Below are 22,745 nucleotides of genomic sequence, written 5' to 3'. Positions count from 1 at the left end.
TATCAAGGTTTGCTTACCTTGACATCTTGTTATACTAGAAGTTGAATTGCACCTAGAAGTTTCATATTCATAGTATGGCTGACGTTTTCTTGCCTGGATCAGTATATCAAGGTTTGCTTTCCTTTATATCTTGTTATTACTAGTAGTTGAATTCCACCTTGAGGTTTCATATTCCTAGTGTCTTCAAGGTAAGTTTATTTTCTTTCTTGTACATACTTATAAGGTAAATGCATAATCGAACTTCAGTTGTATGACTTGTCAGGGTTTTGTTTCACATCTTCTAGTAGTCCAGACAGGTCATTGAGTTGATTTGTTGCACATCTCTGCATATTAAATCGCCAATCTTTCCTATTTCTCCATCTTTTTCAGAAAAGGTACTTGTGGACAGCTGTCAAATTAATTGTGAGATACATGTAATCTTCAAACATGAAATTTGGGTCCCTCCAGTAATTCTTATCTTGTTCCTGGTGAGGCTAATTAGGAATTTTCTCTCTGTGGGAACCAAAGAAGATAGACAATGGATCGACCATGAGAACAATATGCTCAGACCATAAATGGAGTAGCCTGCACACTGCCACTAGATTCCATATCATTTATTTGCTGCTGTATGTCCCAGGATCAAGACAAACATTCCCATCAGCATTTCACTTCGGATTTGAGAGGAAGATGTGCCAACATATCATCACTATTGTCAATTTCTTTCACCACTGTTAAGCAAGCAAACCTTAGCTTTCCTTTTTCACTTTCATTGTAATGAATCATGATGTGCACAAGGAGCTAGAACTTTTAATGCATTAGAGAAGTAACTATTTGTTTAAAGGAGGGGAAATTTTGTCTACTTATATTCTATTTTCTGATCTTTTCTTTGGATAATTTCAGGGAAACAAACCTTGTTTCTAAATGTCAGATACAGCAAAGAACAAAGAGCATGTTTGGATCAAGTAATCCCACTGATCAAGTTCTTTGTACTTTTTTAATACACGAAAGTTAGATATTTCCTTAAGCGATATGGATCTTAATAGATTACGAACCTTTATAGTTCCTGTTTTCCTGGAAACTACAATGATTCTGTTCATTCATCACTACCAAGCAGGACTTTACATGATATGACAGAGAAGAATAGATGTGGATGACATCTTCCTGTGTCCTTTGGTTTCAACTCTGCAAGTGTGGGAGGCTGAAGCACATGGGATGTAAGTGGCAAGAGTTGAAGCCTTTGGAAGGCATTAAAGGGCAGTACACACATGTCCAAAATAGCTGAAAGCTTACCAGGACTGAAACAGTGGTGGTTCAGAAACAGGTTGTGTGATAGTGCAGTGACTGCAAAATGTTGATAGCCTGATATCCTGCTACCTTGGACATGACCATAGATTCTTATACAAAGCATGCTTGGTGTTTGTAATTTTGACTCACTGAAAGATTGGAAAGAAGACACTAAAAAAAGGAATCAAGGGGATGATTTGAGAGGAATATGCATGCAAAGGCTGGAGGTTTAATTCAACCTGAGAGGAGTATGATTTGTTGGTTTACATCTTTAATGCCACTACAGCATGGTTTGATCACCTAAAACCTAGTAATAGTTCTTTTGCACACATGTAAAGGCATTTGCTTTAGATGTAAATAGGACTTGAAAGCAATCTGGTTGCTTGGTCAATGGGAAGTAGTGTTGATGTTAACACTACTTCAACACAAGGAAGACTCTGGATGTACAACAACAAATCATTTTGTCCCAACTTTAATTGATTATATAGAGTAATGTCTTTAGTTAAATCAAAAGTGTTCAAATATCTTTTTTTGTAGTTTTAGTAAGATCTTCATCTCATCTGACTATAATATTTATTGATCTTCTCAAGACATGTTTATTTTAATGTAGGAGCTATAGTTAATTATTCACTTATGAAATATTTTTTTATAGCTTTCCTAATAACTTTGGACATCTACTTCAATATTCTTATCTTGGTTATACTTTGATGCAGCATATCCATGATATTATGTTGGGAGAGACTACACCACAAATATTCAAATCATTGAGATGGATAATATGTGCAAAGGTACTGAACATATCAGATCTACTGCAAGATATAAGATCAAAAGAATACAGAAACAAAGGGCCATGGTGCTGCATTGAAGAAGATCAAGTGTCAGATTTGGTCAAATTTGGTTGGGGATGAATAGCATCTGCAAAGGTGGTGGACATATCAGATTCACCAAAGATCTTACAGTAGAAAAAAAAAACAGAGAAAGGAAAAGAAAAGAAAAGAAAGGAAAAGAAATCAAAGGTAATGACTGAGATGGGAAACCACATGGAGACCTTGAAATCCCCATGTCCTTGATGCAATGATGCTTTCACACAACCTGTCTCGAGACAAAGCACAGAGTTCTGGGTCTTGGTCAATAAAGGTAGAAGAAGACTAGGAACATACCACCATCCCCAAGACACCCTCCCACCTGGACATGACCTGTGGACCCCCTTCCAGTGACCAACTCCCAGATGCTGTCCCCACAACAGGAGAAAGAAGAAGAAGCTCACAGCACATTGAGGAGTTCCTGAAATCTACAGAGAAGTGAAGGGTTGTTCTACACAGACAGCTTCATGTCTTGAGATCCTTGGAACTGAAAACAGTATTTGATTAAAGAACAGCAAGACGAAACAAGGACAGTGAAGTATAAACTGAGGAATCAAAGAAGAAAGCCTCTCCCCCCAATCCATCAATGAATTATACTCTATGGTTAGTCAGCACAAGAAGAAGATGATGATGATGAAGAGAAAGCAGCAGTAAACAGTTTCAATCCTACACTTGGAGCCTCCAAACGATCCGGTCACGCATGTCTTGTGGCTTCTCAACAGCTGCCACCTTCGCCCGGTGCGCAACTCCGGTCGTCGTCTTCCCTCTTTCTCCTTGAGCGAGCTCACAGGTTTCGCCGATCGAGACGCATCTCACGTCAGCAGGAGGAATGAAGCAATCCATGGAGAGGCCGGGGACATTGAAGGCCACTTCCTCGATCGTCCACACCTCCTCCATCCTCGTCTTGGTGTGGCTCATTGCCGCCTCACCGAACCTGAAGAGGGTGACATCGGAGCGACCGGAATGGGCGATCATTATTCCCTCCACCGGGCGGTAGTCATCGAGGAAGGAGTTGATGGTGGTCTCCCAGTACACTGCATCGCCTCCGGCGGTGGCTTGGATTCTCGTCAGGTGTGAATCTTCCATGTGGACGAGGAGGCCGGTACGCTGGCTGAAGCAGCCGAACAAGACGTGCCGGATGATCTCTGCGGGGCCTTCGCTCCGGGCTTTCAGCGTCTGCGGGTCGGCGCAGAGCTTGAGGATGAAGCAATCCTCCCCGTTAACCTTCTTCTCCCCGATGCAACGCGCGTCGGCAAACATGCTTGCCGTGGTCAATGGATCAAGACCCTGCAGAAAGACCTGCACTCAGAGCGAATCCATAGCTCGAGGCTTCCTCAAGCAATTCAGTGACCACAAGAAAAGTACCTGGAGCGCGCGGCGGAGGGGGCGAACGGGGCCTCTGGCGGCATGGGCGCCGAGCCAGGGGGTGTGGCGCCACACCACCTTGCCATTGGAGCCGGCGTGGACCTTGCTGCCGCCCACGGCGAGCTCCACGTACCACATGTCCGGGGTCATCTGCCAGAGGACGAAGCCGCCGGACTCCGCGGTGCGCGACGAACCGCCACGGTTCTTTACGACTTTCGTCGCGGTCTCAAACTCCGACGCCACCATTCTCACCTTCCCCATGGCGTAGGCGTTGCGGATGGATCTCTGGAGCTTCAGACCCCCCGACGCCGCCGTGTACTGCTGTAATATGTACTGAGCCGACGAGGTCTCCTGAAAGGAAGAAGTATAGGCGATGATGAACTAAATCCAAGCAGAAAAGTTACATCAACATGTCATTTTGGCGCTACAGATGTATTCGGGCAATAAATTTGGAGCTTTCGTCTCAGGAGAACGAGAAAACCGGAATCAATTAAGAGCGTCAAAGCGTCAAGCTGTGGCTTTTGCCGAGGAAGTGATGTGAACAGAGCAATGAAGGAAAAGAAGGCGTAGCTTACGATGGGAGTGTTCTTGATGCTGAGATGAGGCAGAGGGTCGACGCAGCTAACATGAAGGGGGGCCAGCGGCGCACCCATGACTCCGAGCAGGAGGCGGAGGTCCGAGCGGCGGAACGAGGAGGACGGGCCTCCGGCGGACGAGGAGGTGACGGACGGGGCCCGGGAGAGCTGGCCCCTCACCCAGCGGCCCCACCCTTCCTTCGTCGGTGCCCCATCGTCGTCTCCGGAGCCGCCGCCGTCGGGGCCCTCCATGAGTGGCGCGAGCGTCTCCCGGAAGCTCACGGACCTAGCGACCAGCGCTGCCTGGTCCGGGGGCAGCGACAGCGACTGGTGGCGCCCGTGGCCCTTCCTCCGTCGCGGCGCGAACAGCGCGGGGGCCTCCGCCGCCGGAGATCGGCCGCTTCCCGTGCTCTTCTCCCGAGATCGCGACCGCGCCGGCGACAGTCCCCGCACCACCTCCTCCCTCAGCGCCGAGAAGAACCCCTGCTTCTTCTCCATGGACTTGCCCTGCGAAGCTCACTCCACTGGACTTAACCGTAATTTACAGTCGCAGCAACGGCCGAATCGCCGTTGTCCGTTAGGATCTGAGAAGCTGGAATATAATACTCTTTCCCCCAGAGGAGGTTGCAGAGTCGGATATATAAGCGGACAAGGAGAAGACAGGAGCGAGAGAGGGAGAGAGCTGCTCAGCTCGGTGGGAAGGGGAACGAGGAAAGCAACCAAAAGCAGCGTAACTAATAATAATAATAATAATAAGAAAAGAAAAGGATTAAATATATCGTAAACAACAATTGGTATTTCGCGTCACGAGATTAGCGTTGATCAGAGATCTTCCAATCGCAGCCGTCCGCCGGCGCCTACTTACTCCACTGTGTTGGGTCGTCTCCAGTACTACGTTGTAACGTTAATCCCACCAAACCAAATCATCAAACACAGTGCGTGTGCCACGTGGAGCATCATGCTAACCCATAATTTTGGGTGCATTGCATTATGCATTGATTTGCAAACGTACACAATTCGATAGATATGGGAACTGAAGCGACTCATATAGAATCTTGTCATGTTTGCAAGTAAGATAACACTATAAGGAAAATCCTGCTGAATGATTCTTGCTCTAAACGACTCATCACTCCTTTTGCTTCGAAGACACATTTATATGATGTATGTTAACAATATAATTTTATATTTAATAGTAAATAGAAAATTATATTCGATTATTCTTAAAATTTTTCATACTCTGACTAATCAAAAGATTAACATATTTAAATCAGAGATTTTCGTAATCCTTTATTTGCTAGTTGTACGTGACTCAATAGGAAAAGTGTGTTTTTCTACTAAAACTGTAGCTATCAGGCTTCTCTATAAGTTGAGACGAAGCCTATTATTATTGATGATGATATTTGATATAGCATAATTTGATAATATACCCTCTAACAACTGCTTACAACCACATCAGTGCCAATCAGGAGCATCAAAGTCAAGATGACGGATCATGTCGGCACCATGCCCCTCGGGTATGATAGCATCGATTGAGTACGATGCCGCCCAGCAAAGATCAGGACGATGCCGACCAAGTACAATGTCGCCTCGCAAAAGTTGGGACGGCGTTGACCGAGTACAATGCTGCCCCGCAAAGGTCCGAACGACGCCGACAGAGTACAACATCACCTCGCAAAGGTCAGGATGGTGCCGACCGAGTACAATGTCACCCCGCAAAGATCGGGATGGTGCCGATCGAGAACAACATCATCTTGCAAAGATCGAGACGATGCTGACCGAGTACAACACTGCCCCATCAAATCGGGACGGTGTCAATTGTTTGGCGCCGAGGCACAAAGGACGATCGTTGTCCGCACGAGAAGCGAGTTCGTCGCTTAAAGGGTCAACGACCATAAATGTGTCAAGTACGATTGGTCCCCATGCGCAGGATATAAAACCCATCGTCGAGCCAACGTTAGAGGAGGATTTCCTTGTCTTCACTTAGCTCTAACTAAATCTTTGGAGGGGTCAAGTGGAAGAATCCCCCTCCCGACCCCGACCTGTGTGCAGAAACCAAGCGATAAGAAAGGAGGCAACTAATCAAAGGGGAACCCCCGCATTCCAGAAGCGAGGTTCGAGCTCGACCCAATCGGACGATGACTTTTGCTGCCCGAATATCCACACGGGCGATCTTACGCATCTGGGATATGACCGAATCGTGTTGACACCTCAACCACAGTGTGATACTAACAATATTTAAAATTTTCTTAGATTCTTTAATAATTTTGACCTCTTTATATAACGGGGAAGGAATTAGGTTGAGATTTTCAAATTTACTTATTTTTGGAGAGGAGACTGAGCTTTGCTTCCGCTTCTTAGCTCTAATAGTACATGTGAGTTTTGTATTCATGATATTTAATGATTAATAATTTTTTATTTCAGTAAAAAGGAACTCTACAAAGAAAATCTTATTTACGTACTTGTTTAGTACAAATGATGTGGTAATTAATCGACACATTGCTTTGGATGCTCAGCACACTATTTCTTCTCTTCGTCTTCAAGTGCCAATTATGGGCATCAAGGTTACGAACCAACTAACCTCTGTCCTTGCATCCACAAGATTCTTGATTAGGTCTTGGTGTGTTCAAACGAATCATGATTAGCTATCTAAATAAATAACCTGCTTTGAAGATGGTAGCTTCTTTGTCTCGCCATCATCCCACAATTAGTCCGATGGTAGCTTCTTTGTCTTGCACTGACAAGGTTGCCTTTGCTCTTGGTAGTTCACACCAAACATGTCACGTTCACTGCACCCAGAAACAGGACGAGCTCATGTGGAGTTCTGATCAGCAGAGATGGCCGGCGCCACCTCCTCATCATTTCTTCTACGTGAACGTTGGACTGAGCCACATGAAACATGATCTGGGAAGGAAGGAAAGAAAAGAAGGATATGGTGAGCCGCCAGGCTCACCGAGAGACCAATCGATGATCGACGGGGATGTCGGGAGGGACGACAACGAGAGGTGGCGGCCGTCTGCTTTCTTATTGCACATGCACGCTTAGGTGGTCGTAATCTTTCGACGCCTTTGATCCCGGGATGTGCGTGTCCTTCGTTTCGGCTTGTTCCCCTCGTGTGGAACAAGAAGCTAATGGAGCCCCGTAATCCCCAGACTTTGATATGATCGTCTACTTCGATCCAGGCCCTGAATCGCTGTGCGGCGATGGCTGGTGCCATGCCCCTTTCAAGCACATGCGTTTGCCTCGCTGAAGTCTCGCGTTCAAGCAATGTCGTGCGATCTTTTCTGGCCTTCCGTCTTCTTCCTTTCACCTTTTACACGAGCATGAAGGGGAGGAGCTACTAATGACGATCGGTGCCTACAGTTGCGGACTGATTGCTGCAGCAGAGGGAAAGCCGTTGTTGTACTTGTCGGTCAGCAAACACCGTTTCTGACAGTCGTGTTCATTCATGGAAAGAGGCAGACGAGGACGAGAGGAACGCTTGGAGACTGAAGAGGCTTTTGATCTGCCCCCGGGCGGCATACGCGGCACGTTTCTTGCTGCTGCGGCCCCGGGGGAGGTGAACGCGATCGCAGACCAATTGCTTGATCTTTGGTCCGTGAGACGACCGGCTTATGCCCCGAGCTCAAGCTTGGCCCATCTGCCTACGTATGAAGCGGTAGCCCGAAGCCTAGTTCTTTCCGCAACGACGCTTAGGTTACACGCAAAGCAAAGGGAGAAAGCGGAAGGCGTCGTCGTTTCAATGCATCCAACGAGGCCACAAGAAGTCGTCTTGTCTTGCTCAAGCCATTATTCACATTTGGAAGTCATGGATAGCTGCAAAAGATTGGAGCCATATAATTGGGATTGCAATCAATTATATCCAATTATTGACTTATTATGTTTATTTAATAAAAAGAAAAAGAAAAATAGATTAATAAAAAAGCATCTCAGCCTTGGCTGAGACACACCGGTGGGGCGGGCGAGTGGAGGAGAAGCGACCGGACCACGTCGCGCCACTTGTGGCCGCGCGTTAGCTCTGGGACGCCAACAACTCCACGCTTGCCTGCCTGCCCGCCCGCCCGCCCATCTTCACTCTCTTCTTCCCCCTTTGGTTACCCCCAACTCCTCCTCGCTCCGGAGCCCTCTTCTCCCAGTCATGGCTGATCCTTCCTCCCAGCCACTCGCCGACTCCCAGGACGTCGAGGAGTTCCTCTGGGTGCGCTTTCTTGCCCCTTCTTGCTTCTTTTCTACATCCGATCCTTGTTTTCCTTTTCTTTGTTGGTGTTTGATCTTCTTGGAGGAGCGCAGGTGGAGGAGGCGGAGATGGGGATACCGGTGGAGAAGTTCTCCGAGGTGTTCGATCTCGTGCGCCGAGGGAATCGTGCCTTCCGCGACAAGAGGTTCGAGGAGGTGAGCTTTCTCGGCTCGAATTATGACTTTGGGTTTTGCTTCCGATCTTGGTGCTTATGTGGGAGAGAGACGGCTGTCGTCGGTGTGATCTGTCTCAAAATCTTCGCTGAACCGATCTCGGTTGATGAGGCGCAGAAGATTTGTAATGCAGGAATGAAATTGGGAAGTCCTTGTTGCCCTGTTCATGCTTTATCGGTGCAGAAATCGCTTCTTGCATCGGTTTTGTAGGATTTAAAGCGTTGATCCACTTGTATGACCATGGGAGGTAGAGTCACTAGACTAGTTTCATTCGATTTTTCTGCAATTCTTGGGCGAAGGCCGTGAATGACCGAGTGGTGGATTGATTGATGTGATTCAAGACTCATGAAACCTAGCCCAAGAACCATAAGAGTAGATACTGTTTCATCTAAAGATAGTCATGTCAGGGAGGAAGCCAAGAAGCTCAAATTAATTATCTGCCAATTTGATGCCATGATGTGTGACCAGGAACTTGGCTAAGAAAGGGTCTTCCTTTTTGCTTAGTTGATTTCTATGATTAAAAAAATTTTGTGTTTCCAAAAAAGAAAGTCCTTTAAACTGTAGCATGATCATTGCCATCATTTCTTGGATGTTTCATCTAGATGGTATCTTAGGAATGTTGAGCAATCCATTGAATTCTGCACTCATGAGTTCATTGGTATAGGAGGTCTGTCGAAAAATGTGCACTAGTTCTTATGTATCAAACTTGGAGGAAACCCACTCTTAAGGTTATATCTGATTTGAAAGGGTGGAGTGTCGGATACTTGACAGTGAATTTGGCATATAATGAGGGGAAGGCAGGAGGTGGAGGTGTAAGGCAGGCCAATAGAGAATCGGCAACATGGGAAACTAATGCACAAGCAGTGAATGAGGTGGTGGCATGATCCAGAGAGAAACTAGAGCTAGAGGATGTATGGGGGTTGAGAATAGGGCCGGTGATATGCTTGGCGGCAAGAAGTTTTGACCCATTCCATTATATTGTAAACTTATCTAGGCTCAACAAATGATCCAACCACCTAGTAGACATAGCGCAGGTCTGGTGTATAATAACTATACCCAGCCCTTATCCATAATTTGATTATTTGATTCTTACGCATTCCTACATCCCATCCCAATTACCAACTCCACTTTCCTTCCTTTCCTCTATTCCACTCCACTGTTGGCCTCATGTCAGCTAGCATAAGGATATTGACCATAATCTTATAATAACTGGCAGTATATAAATGAGAATGATGCATCCCTATGACCATATACATTTTAAACTATATACAACAACAAAATCAATTCGTAAATGCCAACTATTTTGAGCTTTGCTACTTGGATCTTTACCCACCATTGGTGGGCAATATTATAACCAAATGAATAGTCTTTTTTAGGTCTTCCCCTCGTTGTCATTACTTCCACTAATTTGGGGCAATATAATAAGGCTACCTCAGATTTGTCCAAGCCACCTTAAAGCGTTCTCCTCATTTTGTTTATTAACTGAAATGGCTCCTAATTTTTTGCCAATGCTGATAGTTTACATCGTTTTATTATTTTCTCTTTTATAATTTGTATTAACCCCACATGTCAATTCAACAACCTTACCTGGGCAACACTGAACCTTTTAGATGTATTTTTCTCTATTTGCTCAACATTGAGATTTATGAATTACAGTAAACATTGTAATTGTTTTATAATTGTTTTTATTTTATCTGAGAGGCACATGAAGAGATCATATATATTTCTATTATTTGATATGTTGTGTATATGATGGCTATGGTGTATTAGACATGTAAATTACACAGTCATTGTATCTATCTGATAAATTATATCTATGGATATATACGCATATGAAGTATTATATTTTAGTATTCCCGATCTCTCTTGCATGAAGAGCATTCAGTTTTATGTTTGTTCTCTTAGATCAAGTGATTTATTTACTTTCTTAATCCAGTTAAACATATATATATATATATATATATATATATATATATATATATAGAGAGAGAGAGAGAGAGAGAGAGAGAGAGAGAGAGAGATTTCTGAGCTTTTATCATATAATATATATATCATGGGATAACCCAACTGTTCTGTTTTTCTATAGATAATATACAGTTTAAATTGGTGTTGTTTATAATGCTCATCTCTATTGAGATTTTGTGCAGGCAGTTTCTTTTTACTCAAAAGCTCAACTTTTGAAGCCACGAGACTGTGTCATTCTTAGCAATCGTAGTGCTGCTTTCTGCAGGTTCATTTTTATATGATGGTTTCGCTTTTGCTTATCATACATTTTACTGAGGCTTAATCTATGTGCTTCTGCATTTTGACTCTAGTTCATTGTGCTTACAAATATTTAATGACATTGTTTAGTATGTTAAAAGATGCCTGCTAATTTAATGTTTATAAATAACAGGATCAGTCAACTTCTTAGGGAACGATCGGCACGTGAATCTGAATATCAACCGCTAAATGGTCTAGACCCTACTACACATGCTGAGGTACACCTGTCCATTTACTTCATCCAATCTCCAGTTGGATCACTGTATAATGGATCCAAAATTCCATTCTTTTTGTCCCACTGATGGATAATGCAAGTTTATTTGGTCATATGTTAGCTTGCTTTGAAGGATGCTGAAAAAGTGATAAGTCTCCGGAGCAACTCACCAAAAGCATATTTCCTAAAGGCCAATGCTCTTGTTCTGGTAACAATTGGAGAAATAATGATTATTTAATTTTGGACTGTTGTTATTAACATGGGATTTTTTCTTGTTGAGATTGTAGTCCTTGGAAAGTTTTCTATTGAAAAACATTTTTTTTTCGAACATTAGTAGTTTGGCCTTGCTACTCTGCCTAAAAATGATACTTCACCGGTGCTTCTTTTTTGCCACCTGTCTTATATGTTTTGGCATTTGGAGGATACTTGTTGTCAGCATCCATGTGTTGTATTATATCTATTTTTGAATTACTATTTTCTATTTTGTTGCATACTCTAAAGGTCAGGTGAATTTTTGCTAATATTGTGTTTCCATTTTCTTCTAGTGAGGCAGGAAGTTTTCTAGCTTTGTTCTGTCTGTCCAAAATCACTAAAAGCACTGGCTACTGTCTAATTTGAACATTACAATGTGAAGCTTCATGAAGAACTTAAAGACAGAATAGCACCTAAAGAGTTGCCAGATATAAAGAACTAACTCCACACTTTCCCACCAGAAACATATTAGCCTGTTAGCAGGCCTGGAAATGGGCTGGGTTGGTCAAGTCTGATAGCAAGTCTCGCTTGGGCTTTGCATGTGACCAGACTGATTAGTGGATCAATGAAAGGAAGCTCAATGTGTGTGTATTCATATACTCAGAAGTAATTAATTTTAAATTTATTTCAGATTTGATCTGAAATAAAAAATGCTCTCTTGTTAGGTTCTAGAATCATTTGGATTCCATCTGCTCAGTGTATCTATTAAAACTTTCAACTTTAAGAGGGTAATATGATCAGGGTCAAAACCATTCAACATGTCAATGAATCAATCACCCTTCAACATAACCTGTATACCTGATGGATCAAACTAATGTATCAGGCTTGCTTAAGTTGCGGTAACCTGAGGGGTCCAGATTGAATTGCCAGGGTGGCTTGTTAGTGACAAGAAAGAGTAGGCTAAGGAAGCAAGGAATAAGTTCAGATGGAAGTAATGTCGAGTTCTAGGCCCCTTGACACGATGTAATTGTGCCACTGAGTTTTCAAAGTATGAAAACAGGCACATAAATCTCCTTTTGGCATTTCATAACACTTGAAGACTTCAGAATATTTTCTCAACAACTGCTAGTAGTTCTTGCCACTTCCATAAATAAAGGAGATTTGATACTTTAGAATAATTTGAAAGTAGAAAACATGCTTTCCATCATAGGTGCAAGCGGAATTAGATATTTGTCCGATTAAATTCAGTCAGTGAGGTATTTTCTGTACTAATAGCTGAGATGGTGAATATCGTGTCATAGAAAGTTTAATGTTTTCACAAGAACAATTTATCGTCAATTTTATCGAGGTTTCGCTACAGTTTGTCATCATAGATTCACTGCTGTCTAACATCAGTCTGGGACAGCAATTGTCTTTAACTCAAGACTGAGAAGTCAATATAGATTTATGGAAGATTTAGGTTAAGATCAATGCCTATGCATTCTTTAAATTTAAAGTGATATGTTTATTTTTTGGATTCACATTTTGCAGCAGTGTGGAACTCAGTTAAGGGGCTTTCCTGAGCTATCAGTTTATTTTAGTAACTGGTTTGATACCTTGAATGGTGCTGGCTTTTGATTGTTGTAGTTTCAGGTCTTTGTACTGCAGATTATCGTCATGGCTAAACTGATCTTAAGGTTCTTCTTTCCACTGATGCTATATTTCTTAGGCATGGTAATTTAGGATGTGGATCATGTGTGTTGTGATCATTGCCTCGTCATTGACACACATACGAGAATATATGAGGTCGAGTTATTATTATCAGATTATATTGGTTGTAGAAGGCTCAACTTAGACTGATTTCTATCCCTTTTAGTTTCTAGTGCCATCTAAATAAGATAGGTCTGGTTTAGTGTGGTTCAGCTCCTTATATTTCTACCTCGAACAGAATTAGTGCTCAAGACAGGTTGGAACTTTGATAATTTAAATTGTTATGCTTCTCTTGGGTATCAACAGATTCGAAATTGAATGCCAAAGCTACCTTTTCCAATGGTACATACTGGGAGGCTCCATTATGTAATGAGATCCCAGTGTCTAACAATATTTCCTGATCGATGGTTAGCATGAAATAAAGTATCATGTGTGTGTTTTTCTGAAACTGAGAACACTAGAAGCTAATCCATTACTCTTGTTAACTTTCTTAAATTTACCTTATGCTTCGCTCCTCTTGCTCTGCAGCTTGAGCGGTATGAGGAGGCACGCGAGACAATTATTGCAGGCCTTCAAATTGATCCTCTTAGGTATAACATCCACTATGTGCTTGCCAGTTGTTCTTTTCTTTTGTTGGTCTGGTACATCTTTGCAATGTTTTTAGAAATTCAGTAATGTTTTTGAGGGCAAGCCTTGGTGTAATGTTAAGGTTCCATTTATGCACTATAAAGAAATGGTCATACTGGTCCATGAAATTTTGCATGACTAATTTGTTTACCTTATAGCAATCTCCTCCAGACATACCTCCAAGAGATGGATAGACTTGCAGCTGGTTCAGTCAAAAAGGTCAAACGCTCAAAACCACAACGTACAGATGACTTTGAATGTACACTATGTCTCAAGTTACTGTATGAACCTGTCACCACTCCTTGTGGGCATTCATTTTGTCGCTCTTGTCTGCATCAGACTATGGACCATGGTGTGCCTAGTATTTTTTTTATTTGTCTCTACCATTATCCTTTAAAACACTTAAATCACATGTTGTCTCCTGGCAGGCAACAAGTGTCCTATGTGCCGGACAGTCTTATTTATTAGCCCAAGAACATATCCCATCAGGTAATGTACATTTTGTGATTATTACACTTTCTATAATAAAGTGCTTTTTTAGTTGTTTTGTTGTTCCACAACATTTCTGAAGTTTAGTGGACCAAAATACTTCTTTGGCATTTCTGATCGCTGTCAATTCACTTTTTCAGCGTGACCTTAAACAATATTATACAGAAAAACTTTCCAGAAGAATTTGCAGAAAGGAAGTCTGAGCAAGAAAACTTGACGCACTTAGGAGTTGATATAATGCCTCTTTTTGTCATGGATGTTGTCCTCCCATGTCAAAAGTTGTCACTGAATATATTTGAACCTCGCTATCGGCTAATGGTATGTATTTTTTTAGGCTCTTTATTCTCTAAATATAACGTCTCTAGATCAGTTTTCTCTGTGGATTTCAATCTTTTTATATAGATTGTTTAAAATGTGCTCAAGTCTGCAAAAATATTTCAGAGGCAAATAGAAGGATCACCATAACTTGGAACAGTTGTGGATATTTCTTTGAAACCTGTAACTATAATGTAACAGCTGAACTTGACTTGACTGGGGTGTGCTGCAATATTATGAAAATATGGTTATATTATCTTTTAAATTTAGTCCAATAAATAGTATTTTTCAACCATAAACTCTAAACTTTTCCAATGTGAGATGATCTTGAATACTGGTTCAGTTTTTTTTCCGACCAATTGCAACTGTATTTTGTGTATGTAGTGGTGAAATCTATTAAAAAGTTACTTGAAAGCTGTGGACTAAAGTCTTAGCAAGTCTATAAAGGTGACTTGCGTTGCTTGCCATGCCTTTCTGCACATTGTTTTAGGCTCTAAAGTAACTTGAAAAAAAAAAATTTATAGTGGTGGAGCCAGTAAATTAATGAAGTTGTAGGCTATTGTGATCTTGAAAGGTTATACTGTTATCCTGGTTATCCTAAGACTAGGCACATGGTTTAGTATTTTTCAACTTTTAGATAAATGAGTTTTAATGTCTTTTTGTTTCCTTTGTTTCATTATTTATAATAATTCTTCTTTTATCTTACTAAGTTCCTTCACAATTCATAGGTGAGGAGAGTAATGGAAGGGAATCATCGGATGGGAATGGTTATACGTTGTTCCTAGCCTTTCTTTAACAATAAATTCTGGATTCTTTGTTCATTTATTTTCTGGTGTAACTGGCAGGTCGGCGTTGATCCTTCAACAGGTTCAATTGCTGATTTTGCTTCTGAAGTAGAAATTCTTGAGTAAGTGTTGCTTCTCTTCTGATCTTATGCCTGCTTATTCAGTGTTGTAACCATATGATAATGTGCTTTATTGGCTTCCCTAAAGTATAATTTGCTTTAAAATTTTGATAGGTGTGAACCACTTCCAGATGGCCGGTTTTATTTGGAGGTAATATTGCATTGTGTGCCTTGAGGTCTCTTAAACATACTGTTTACTTTTCTCTTACCAATTTTGTTTGCTCATTCTATACCAGTTATGTTTATCCACTTCATGTCATTATGGTTGCACTATTTTAATCATATCCATTTCGTCATGTGTTGACACTTTATGTGGTGGTTTATTGGAATGTGGAACATTCTGGATTGTGGTATGGGTATGGGTCGTGGTATGCAACACGGTTTATGGTAGGTGGGGTTTAGGGTTGGTTCTTTTTCTTCCATGCATTAAAATTATGGATTCAAGCATTGTGGTGTATCACCACATTGTACCCCGAAAAGAAAACATACCAGTATGCAATATTTCACACTGTATTGGAGCATAGCAGTTCGTCTACAATTTTATAGATTTGTCCCTTGACATATCATGTATGGTTGATATCTGAAAATCCCAACAGCCCAAAAAGGAACCTATATAGGGTTGACATCTGAAATTATTTCCTTGTTTTAAATTACTTAAATTGCTACCTAAGGTAAATACTTAGTCTCACTAAGTTATTAACTGCACATCTAATTGTGTCAATAACAATGGCAGTAGAAGAACTAAAACCATATAAACATTAAGTTTATGGAATTTATAGGAATGTCTGAAATTTGTTAGCTGGTATGTTTATATTAATTCAGCGACAGTGAGAAAACTGGATCCAAAATTCAGTGATCAGGGTGGTATACAATAGTTTTGGCACACAAAAATACCTTGAATTGGGTCAAGGAACTCAATAAAATAAGGATTACTTGGAAATGTTAATCAGCAAGACATTGTTAAGTATTAACAACTATATAAGGAGACATTTGCATGCACTGTTTAAGCCAGAAGTTATTGGTGATGGGTCATTTGATAATCAATTTCCAAGGCGGAATGATTATCTGGCTTGTTTACTTTTTTTGCATAATTTGTATAGTTCTGGGAAAGATAATAATTGGTTTTTCAAGATTAAAGCCAGTTTGCGGGTTACATAGCAATGATCTTAGGATTTGGTTATAATAAAGCTCAAATGTTCACTGACAATTGGAATGCAATAATGTATTGTCCCAAATAATATAATACAACTCTCAAATATATTATATCTCTGTGTATGTTGTTCACCAAGATTATTTCCTTTATTTGATATATCTAATTATTTGATATGCTTTATCAACCATAATTTACACCATAAATTGATATTGTTGTTCTTAGTTGGTCATGGTCCCCCAGTTGTGGCCCTGTTTTTGGTTGTACTGTTTTTCCAATTTTTTCATTATTATGTCCCTACATAGTCGGTAGAACAATGCTATGGGAACTTACAATACCAGATTTAAAGAAGAGTCTGAGAATTTTGGTTGGTCATGATCTGTGGCTACATCAATGATTTGAATGAGAGAGAGTGGATTGTGACCCAGGAGCATGTGCAGTGATATTCTCTGAAGTCCATGATTACCATATTCAGTTCACTTCTTCATGCTTTATTGCTCAAGATAGTAAGCTACAGGGACTGAGAAAGATGTGGAACATATTTCTTATTGTAAGCTGCTGCAATATGGTTAATGCTTAATAGCATTTACTGCACAGCTAGAAGGATGACTAGTTCAGGCCTGATTTAGGCTACTAAAAATCTAGAATAGATTAGTTCAGATTAAACAGTTTCTAAACTAATGTTGAGATATGTAATTGTATCTAGGTAGAAGGACGAAGGCGGTTTCGTATCTTACGGTCATGGGATCAAGATGGGTGAGTAATGTCCAGACATGATTTAGCATTTGTGAATTTTTTTAACTTTCCAAGCTACTCTATATAACTGTGCAGTCAGGTAAAGGGTAATGTTATTCATAAATCATCACAGGTATCGTGTTGCAGAAGTCGAATGGATTCAGGATACACTTCCACCAGAAGATTCCCAAGAGAGGGAGGATGTAAGCATGACATGATCCTTTGCTAACTTCCTTCAATATCTGACAACAGAATATTTCTTCTTTAACAAATAGGACTTATGAAGTAGGTGACTTGATGATTTCATTACAGTAGCTGTGGGTTCCAGAAGTATATATGATTTTATGATTCGAGTAAATTGTACCTTTATCATCCACCCTGTTTTCTTGCTATAAGCAAATGTATAGACAAGAAAGATTGTTTTATAGTAAAATAGAGCTTAATGGAAATTTTCACTAATGGGGACACCTCATACAACATCTTTGTTCCCATCTGTCCTTGAGTGAGTTGCTATCTTATGCAAAGTTAAAATACAAGTTGTCAGAGTTCTGCTCAATATAGATAGGCATGGTCAGTATATTTGTAGTGTAATCTGCCCAATCATGTAATCGCTTCTTTTTTCATTTGGTTAAAAAGGGTTGCATTGCAACTTACTTTAATCTATTAGAATATGCAGAAGATTGGCCATTGCTATACATCAAAGCAACAAGCTATTAAACCCAGTGGATTCCTTGAAACAATAATTTTTCCTGTTTTTACTTGTTATATCAAGCTAAATGACCAGTAAATTGTTGTTTTAGTACTGATTGTGAGGTGGCTAATTTTGATGTTTGGTTCTAGATATTAACACTTCATTGTATATATAGGGTTGCAAGATCATCATAAGTCTGTAGTCCTAGACTGTTATTTCTGGACTACTTTGGTGTCGTTTCCTACATTATAGTGCCAATCTTTGAACCTGACTTGTCTCTTTTATTATACCTTTATTTTAGACTAAAGAATTGCAAGTCTATATAATCAATATCTCACAACTTACAATGTATGAGATTATCGCCTCGGTGCACAATTGCACATTACCTCTCTTTGATATTGTCTAATCTAACAAATCAACTTTCATCAGACTAACCTCTCTTTCATATCTAAGCAATTTACAGCTTAGAAGATTGTCTGGACTACCCATGCACACTATTTTTTCATAGACAGATGATGCAATGCACAAGCACCTGTCAAATTGATTGTCTATTGTTGGCTTCTCAACAGATACGGCAAATGGCCAGTGGAGCAGCAGAATTGACTAAATCATGGATCAAGCGTGCAAGAGAAGTTACAAGAATAGGTACTCTATGAGTCTATATGCATGCCTGACATACAACACGTTGCATTCTGCATCAGGTTCACCAAACAATAAGAGTCCAGTGATTCCACACTAAAGTTATTACAGTTTCCCTACCAGCTTTTGGTAAATGATATAGGTCTGCAGATACTTTAAGCATCATGTTTTTCATCTTCCAAACATTTTTGTTCAGCAGAGTTGATGTTTGATTGTTTAATTTTAAGCAGTATATTGTATTGCTAGGTTACTGCCCATTGCATATGTCTGACCACAGTGGTAGCTTTACCTAGTGTATTTTCTCATCTCATTGCCCTGTTTCTCTCAAACACAAATTGGTCAATTCCATCTTTTTTTTTCCAGGTAGAAGATCAAGGCAACTGGAACTTCTTGAAACTGAAGGAATACCTAAGCCGCAAGATCCTGAACGTTTCAGTTTCTGGGTATCTGTGTTGTACCCTTGAACTTTCACAGGTCACATGATAGTATTAGTATATTAACATTCTTCTTGTCTAGCAGCTCATCAATCTGTTAAACTTGAGGCCATCTGAGAGATTGGAACTATTGCGGTTACGCGACACGAGGGAGGTATGCCTTTAAAACAAATTGGTGATGATTTCCTGTAGTCAGTTGTAATGACTCTGTTATTTAAATGTTTGTCTACAGAGGATTTCCCGTGGGCTTATCTTCCTTAGGGCTGAAGAACAAGGTTGCCGAGTCCAGTAACATCGATCAATTCTCGACTGAGTTTTACACTTTGTTAGATACATGCTTTGATGAGTGATATTGTCCTCGGCAAAACTGAATGGCGGGAAGAGATTTATGAGCTGATCGCAAATAGTTTGGACCTTACGGCTCCATGTTGTCATTGTAACTGTTATCTACATAACTCAATTTCTTTCTTACGGCAACATATGAATGACAAATCCATCTAGCTAAAAAGTGTTGATCTCTGTACAAACTTGCAGTCTCTGTTCATACATTTATTATATAAGTGGATGCTGTATTATGGCTGTACAAAAAATTCAACAATAGATCCCCAATCATATAAACTTGCATTCTCTGTTCAGACACTCCACTTATGTCACATTATTTGTTGCAGAAAGGTTGATTAAAGTGCTAGTAAAGCATAGAAGTTCAGCAGATGTTCTACCTACGACTGATGGCAGCTTCCCGCACTCGTGAAGAACACTGAACAACAAACAGTAAGCAGCAAAAACAACTGGATTTCTTTTTTCTGTTGACAATATAATAATATCTCGATACGTCACATATTAGCAGCCGTACAATCATCGAAAGATGGTCAATCTAGATCTTGGATCTGTTCATTCTTTAGCAGAGTTTCTACTGGTAAGGGAAAACAAAAACAAAATAAAGAACCTGATTGTTACGATTACATGCATTTCCAATTATTAATTCATTATGGAAACATAATCGAAGCCGATGGCGTAAGTGTTACATTTACGATCTTGTGATCTCTGTATGCAGGTTAGGTTTTGATGCTTCACGCCCTCGTTCCGTTCCCGAAGCTTCGAGGCAGAGAGATGGAACGGCTTACGCAGCCGACAGCCTCCCCCTGCACCGCACGTCTCTCCACATCCAACCGTCTGATTAGATCATGATCAAAAGAACAGGAATGACGTTCTTGCACGCAAAGAAAACCCGTCCCGGGAAGCCTCTGGAGATAAAGAGGAACCGTCGGATCACTTGGATTCCTACAGCGATGAAACCACTGGCCTACGTCAGTCAACTCCCTATATTAGCAGCCCTTCTCTCACCTTTCCTCGCTCACCCTATAAAAGCCCCCACGGATCGAACCCTGTTTTTTTCGTGTCGCAGACAGCGAGAGAGAGAGAGAGAGAGAGAAGATCATGTGCCCGGGCAGTGGTGTGGCGTCGACAACGGTGGACATGAAACCATCTGTGGAGGCGACGAGGCCGCCGGAGTGCAGGGGCCACTGGCACAACAGCGCAGGGTACTTTAAGATGCCGCTGCACTATCCCAGGTACACCAAGGCGCAGTACGAGTCCATGGACGAGGTGCAGCTCGATCTCCTGCTCAAGGAGTATGGCCTGCCGTCCAACGGAGACGTTACTCAGAAGAGGAAGGACGCCATCGGCCACTTCCTCTGGTCAGATGATTGAAGGCAGAGAGAGATTAGTCCGCTTTCTCACGTTGCTGTGGCACTTCTCCTTTTCTCCCTCAACAACCTTTTAAGCATGTAGAGAAGTCGCTTTGCTCCATCCATGTCATGGGGATTGGTGAGTTAATTAATTATATATATATATGTAATATGTGAAATGTAGTGAGTCGATGCCGTGACGTTGAGATTCGGATCATCATCATCATCATCTGCTCATCGCGACCGGACATCAAGCGCTCCCCCGAAACGTCCCCTGCCAACGTTCTCGGCCAAGTGGTAGCGGTAGTAGTATTCTTCTGCATCGAAACGAAGCCTTCTCTCTCATCGCTCTCCTCCGTCTTGATGCGCGTGTTCGCACACACTCTTTCTCTCGCTTCCACATCGGTCGCATCTCACGTCTCCTTTTCCGCATCTTCACGTTATTCTCTCTGCTGCTTCTTCATCTTCTCTCCACTGCGCCTCCTCCTCCTCTCCCCCCTCCCCCCTTCCCAGCCCAGCCCCCCCCCCCCCCCCCCCCCCCCCCCCCCTCCTTTCCACGTGATCTCCATCTTCCTTTATCCTCCTCCTCCTTGCTTATAATAAATGTGACCACTTCCGGTGAAGTCTGACGGCGCTTCTTAGTCCTCAAGAGACTAAAGGAGGAGAGACATACAAATGGACGCCATCAGCAGCGGTGGCGGAGGGGGCGAAGGATGGCGAGTGGCGCCGCCGATGAGCGCAATGGAGATCCTGCGAGAGACCGTCCGGATCCTCCGCGCTGAGCCCTCCCCCTTCATGGCCACCCTCGTCATCCTCATCTGCCCCGTCTCCAGCGCCCTCCTCTCCGCCGTCCTCGTCCCCCCTGCCGCCTCCGACGCCCTCGCCCGTCGCCTCGCCTTCCTCGCCGCCGCCAGCGGCCTCCCCCTCGCCCGCCCCCTCCTCCAACTCTGCCGCCACCTCGCTGCCACCCTCCTCTCCGCCGCCGCCTGCTTCCCCCTCCTGGCCACCGCCCTCCTCCTCGCCCGCACCTCCGTCGCCTACTCCGTCGCCTGCGCCTACGCCGGCAAGAAATTCCGCCCCGCCGACTTCTTCGCCGCCGTGCGCCGCACCTGGCGCCGCCTCATCTCCACCTACCTCTGGGTCTGCGCCTCCATCTCCGCCTGCCTCGCCCTGTTCCTCGCCCTCCTCCTGCTCGCGTGCAAGGCGTTCGCCGCGTTGGGCTACCCGCCCGAGATCGTCGTCTACCCGGCACTGCTCACCGTCCTCGCCTTCTCAATGGCATACGCCCACACCATCATCGTCTGCAACCTCGCGAGCGTGATCTCCGTCTTGGAAGAGGTCTCCGGGCTGTTGGCTTTGCTGAGGTCGGTGAGGTTGATCAGGGGGCAGACGCAGGCGGGGCTGCTGATGTTCCTCGGGTCGACGATTGGGATGGCGTTCGTGGAGGGGCTATTCGAGCATCGAGTGAAGACCTTAAGCTACGGAAACGGGTCGTCACAGCTGTGGGAGGGGCCACTTCTGGTCTTCATGTACTCCTTTGTTGTACTGATAGATTCAATGATGAGCGCAGTGTTCTACTTCACCTGTAGGTCCTCTGTCATGGAAGAATTGGATGGGGATGGCCGTGCTCTGAAAGGAACGCAGAATGCTTCTCCCGAAGTGGACCGATGCTGAGTGAACAGAATCAAAAGCAAAGCCTATAGCTAACAAGTATTCACCATTATTTCTGGCAAAACAGAGAAGTCGATGCATGCAATTAGACCTGAAAACAAAACAAAAACAAAAACAAAATTGCAGTCTCTCTACACTCAAAACAATGCCACCAAAAGTTTCTAGTGTCATTCTGTTAGTTCTGCAGGTTTGGGTAAGAGCTTTACTCATACATTGTCAATTGCAGTACCGATTTTGAGCGGCTGCATGTCATTTATAAGAAATTTATTGTGCACAGGTACAGAAATTTGATGATCAAGAATGACAGGTATGTGAACTCTTACATCTCTGAATGTTTTCTGGGATTTAGTAACATACATCTTCCTTTCTATATGCTTGTTTAAACAATTCAATGCTTCATACAAAATTTGATGAGTTTTCCAGCCTCATAATTCATGTATCAGATAATCTTACTGCATAAAGCATGTTTTAACCACTAGGATGTGTTATCAGAGATTGGAGGAAAAAGAATGCAACAATTACTCACAAATGTTAATGGCCGCTTTTGTTGAGTCAATTTGGTGTTCGACAAG

General features: G+C 42.3%; 3 protein-coding genes across 3 annotated transcripts; 2 read left to right on the top strand and 1 right to left on the bottom strand.

Annotated features, from left to right (window-relative positions):
* Positions 1–2,598: 2,598 nt before the first annotated feature.
* Positions 2,599–4,791, bottom strand: LOC135676414 (uncharacterized). Its single transcript, XM_065187553.1, has 3 exons — positions 4,067–4,791; positions 3,492–3,842; positions 2,599–3,413 (listed from the first exon to the last, which is right to left on the bottom strand). The coding sequence occupies exons 1-3, from the start codon at positions 4,562–4,564 to the stop codon at positions 2,793–2,795; spliced, it is 1,470 nt and encodes a 489-aa protein (XP_065043625.1). The 5' UTR covers positions 4,565–4,791; the 3' UTR covers positions 2,599–2,792.
* Positions 4,792–8,032: 3,241 nt separating this feature from the next.
* Positions 8,033–19,449, top strand: LOC135676412 (uncharacterized). The gene is made up of 18 exons (XM_065187551.1): positions 8,033–8,261; positions 8,354–8,455; positions 10,621–10,703; positions 10,869–10,953; positions 11,071–11,157; positions 13,359–13,420; positions 13,616–13,809; positions 13,886–13,946; positions 14,087–14,264; positions 14,990–15,028; positions 15,107–15,168; positions 15,280–15,316; positions 17,022–17,071; positions 17,184–17,253; positions 18,311–18,386; positions 18,744–18,823; positions 18,900–18,968; positions 19,047–19,449. Exons 1-18 carry the CDS (start codon positions 8,202–8,204, stop codon positions 19,104–19,106), a joined length of 1,455 nt encoding a protein of 484 aa, XP_065043623.1. The 5' UTR covers positions 8,033–8,201; the 3' UTR covers positions 19,107–19,449.
* A 1,582-nt stretch (positions 19,450–21,031) lies between these two features.
* On the top strand, positions 21,032–22,565 carry LOC135676413 (uncharacterized). Its single transcript, XM_065187552.1, has 2 exons — positions 21,032–22,366; positions 22,451–22,565. The coding sequence occupies exon 1, from the start codon at positions 21,178–21,180 to the stop codon at positions 22,174–22,176; it is 999 nt and encodes a 332-aa protein (XP_065043624.1). The 5' UTR covers positions 21,032–21,177; the 3' UTR covers positions 22,177–22,366; positions 22,451–22,565.
* The last annotated feature ends 180 nt before the right edge of the window (positions 22,566–22,745 follow it).

This window comes from Musa acuminata, chromosome BXJ1-6 (assembly GCF_036884655.1).
Source record: "Musa acuminata AAA Group cultivar baxijiao chromosome BXJ1-6, Cavendish_Baxijiao_AAA, whole genome shotgun sequence".
NCBI lineage: Eukaryota > Viridiplantae > Streptophyta > Magnoliopsida > Zingiberales > Musaceae > Musa > Musa acuminata.
The sequence above is the reverse complement of the archived record's forward strand: the minus strand, read 5'-3'. Positions and strand labels throughout refer to the sequence as shown.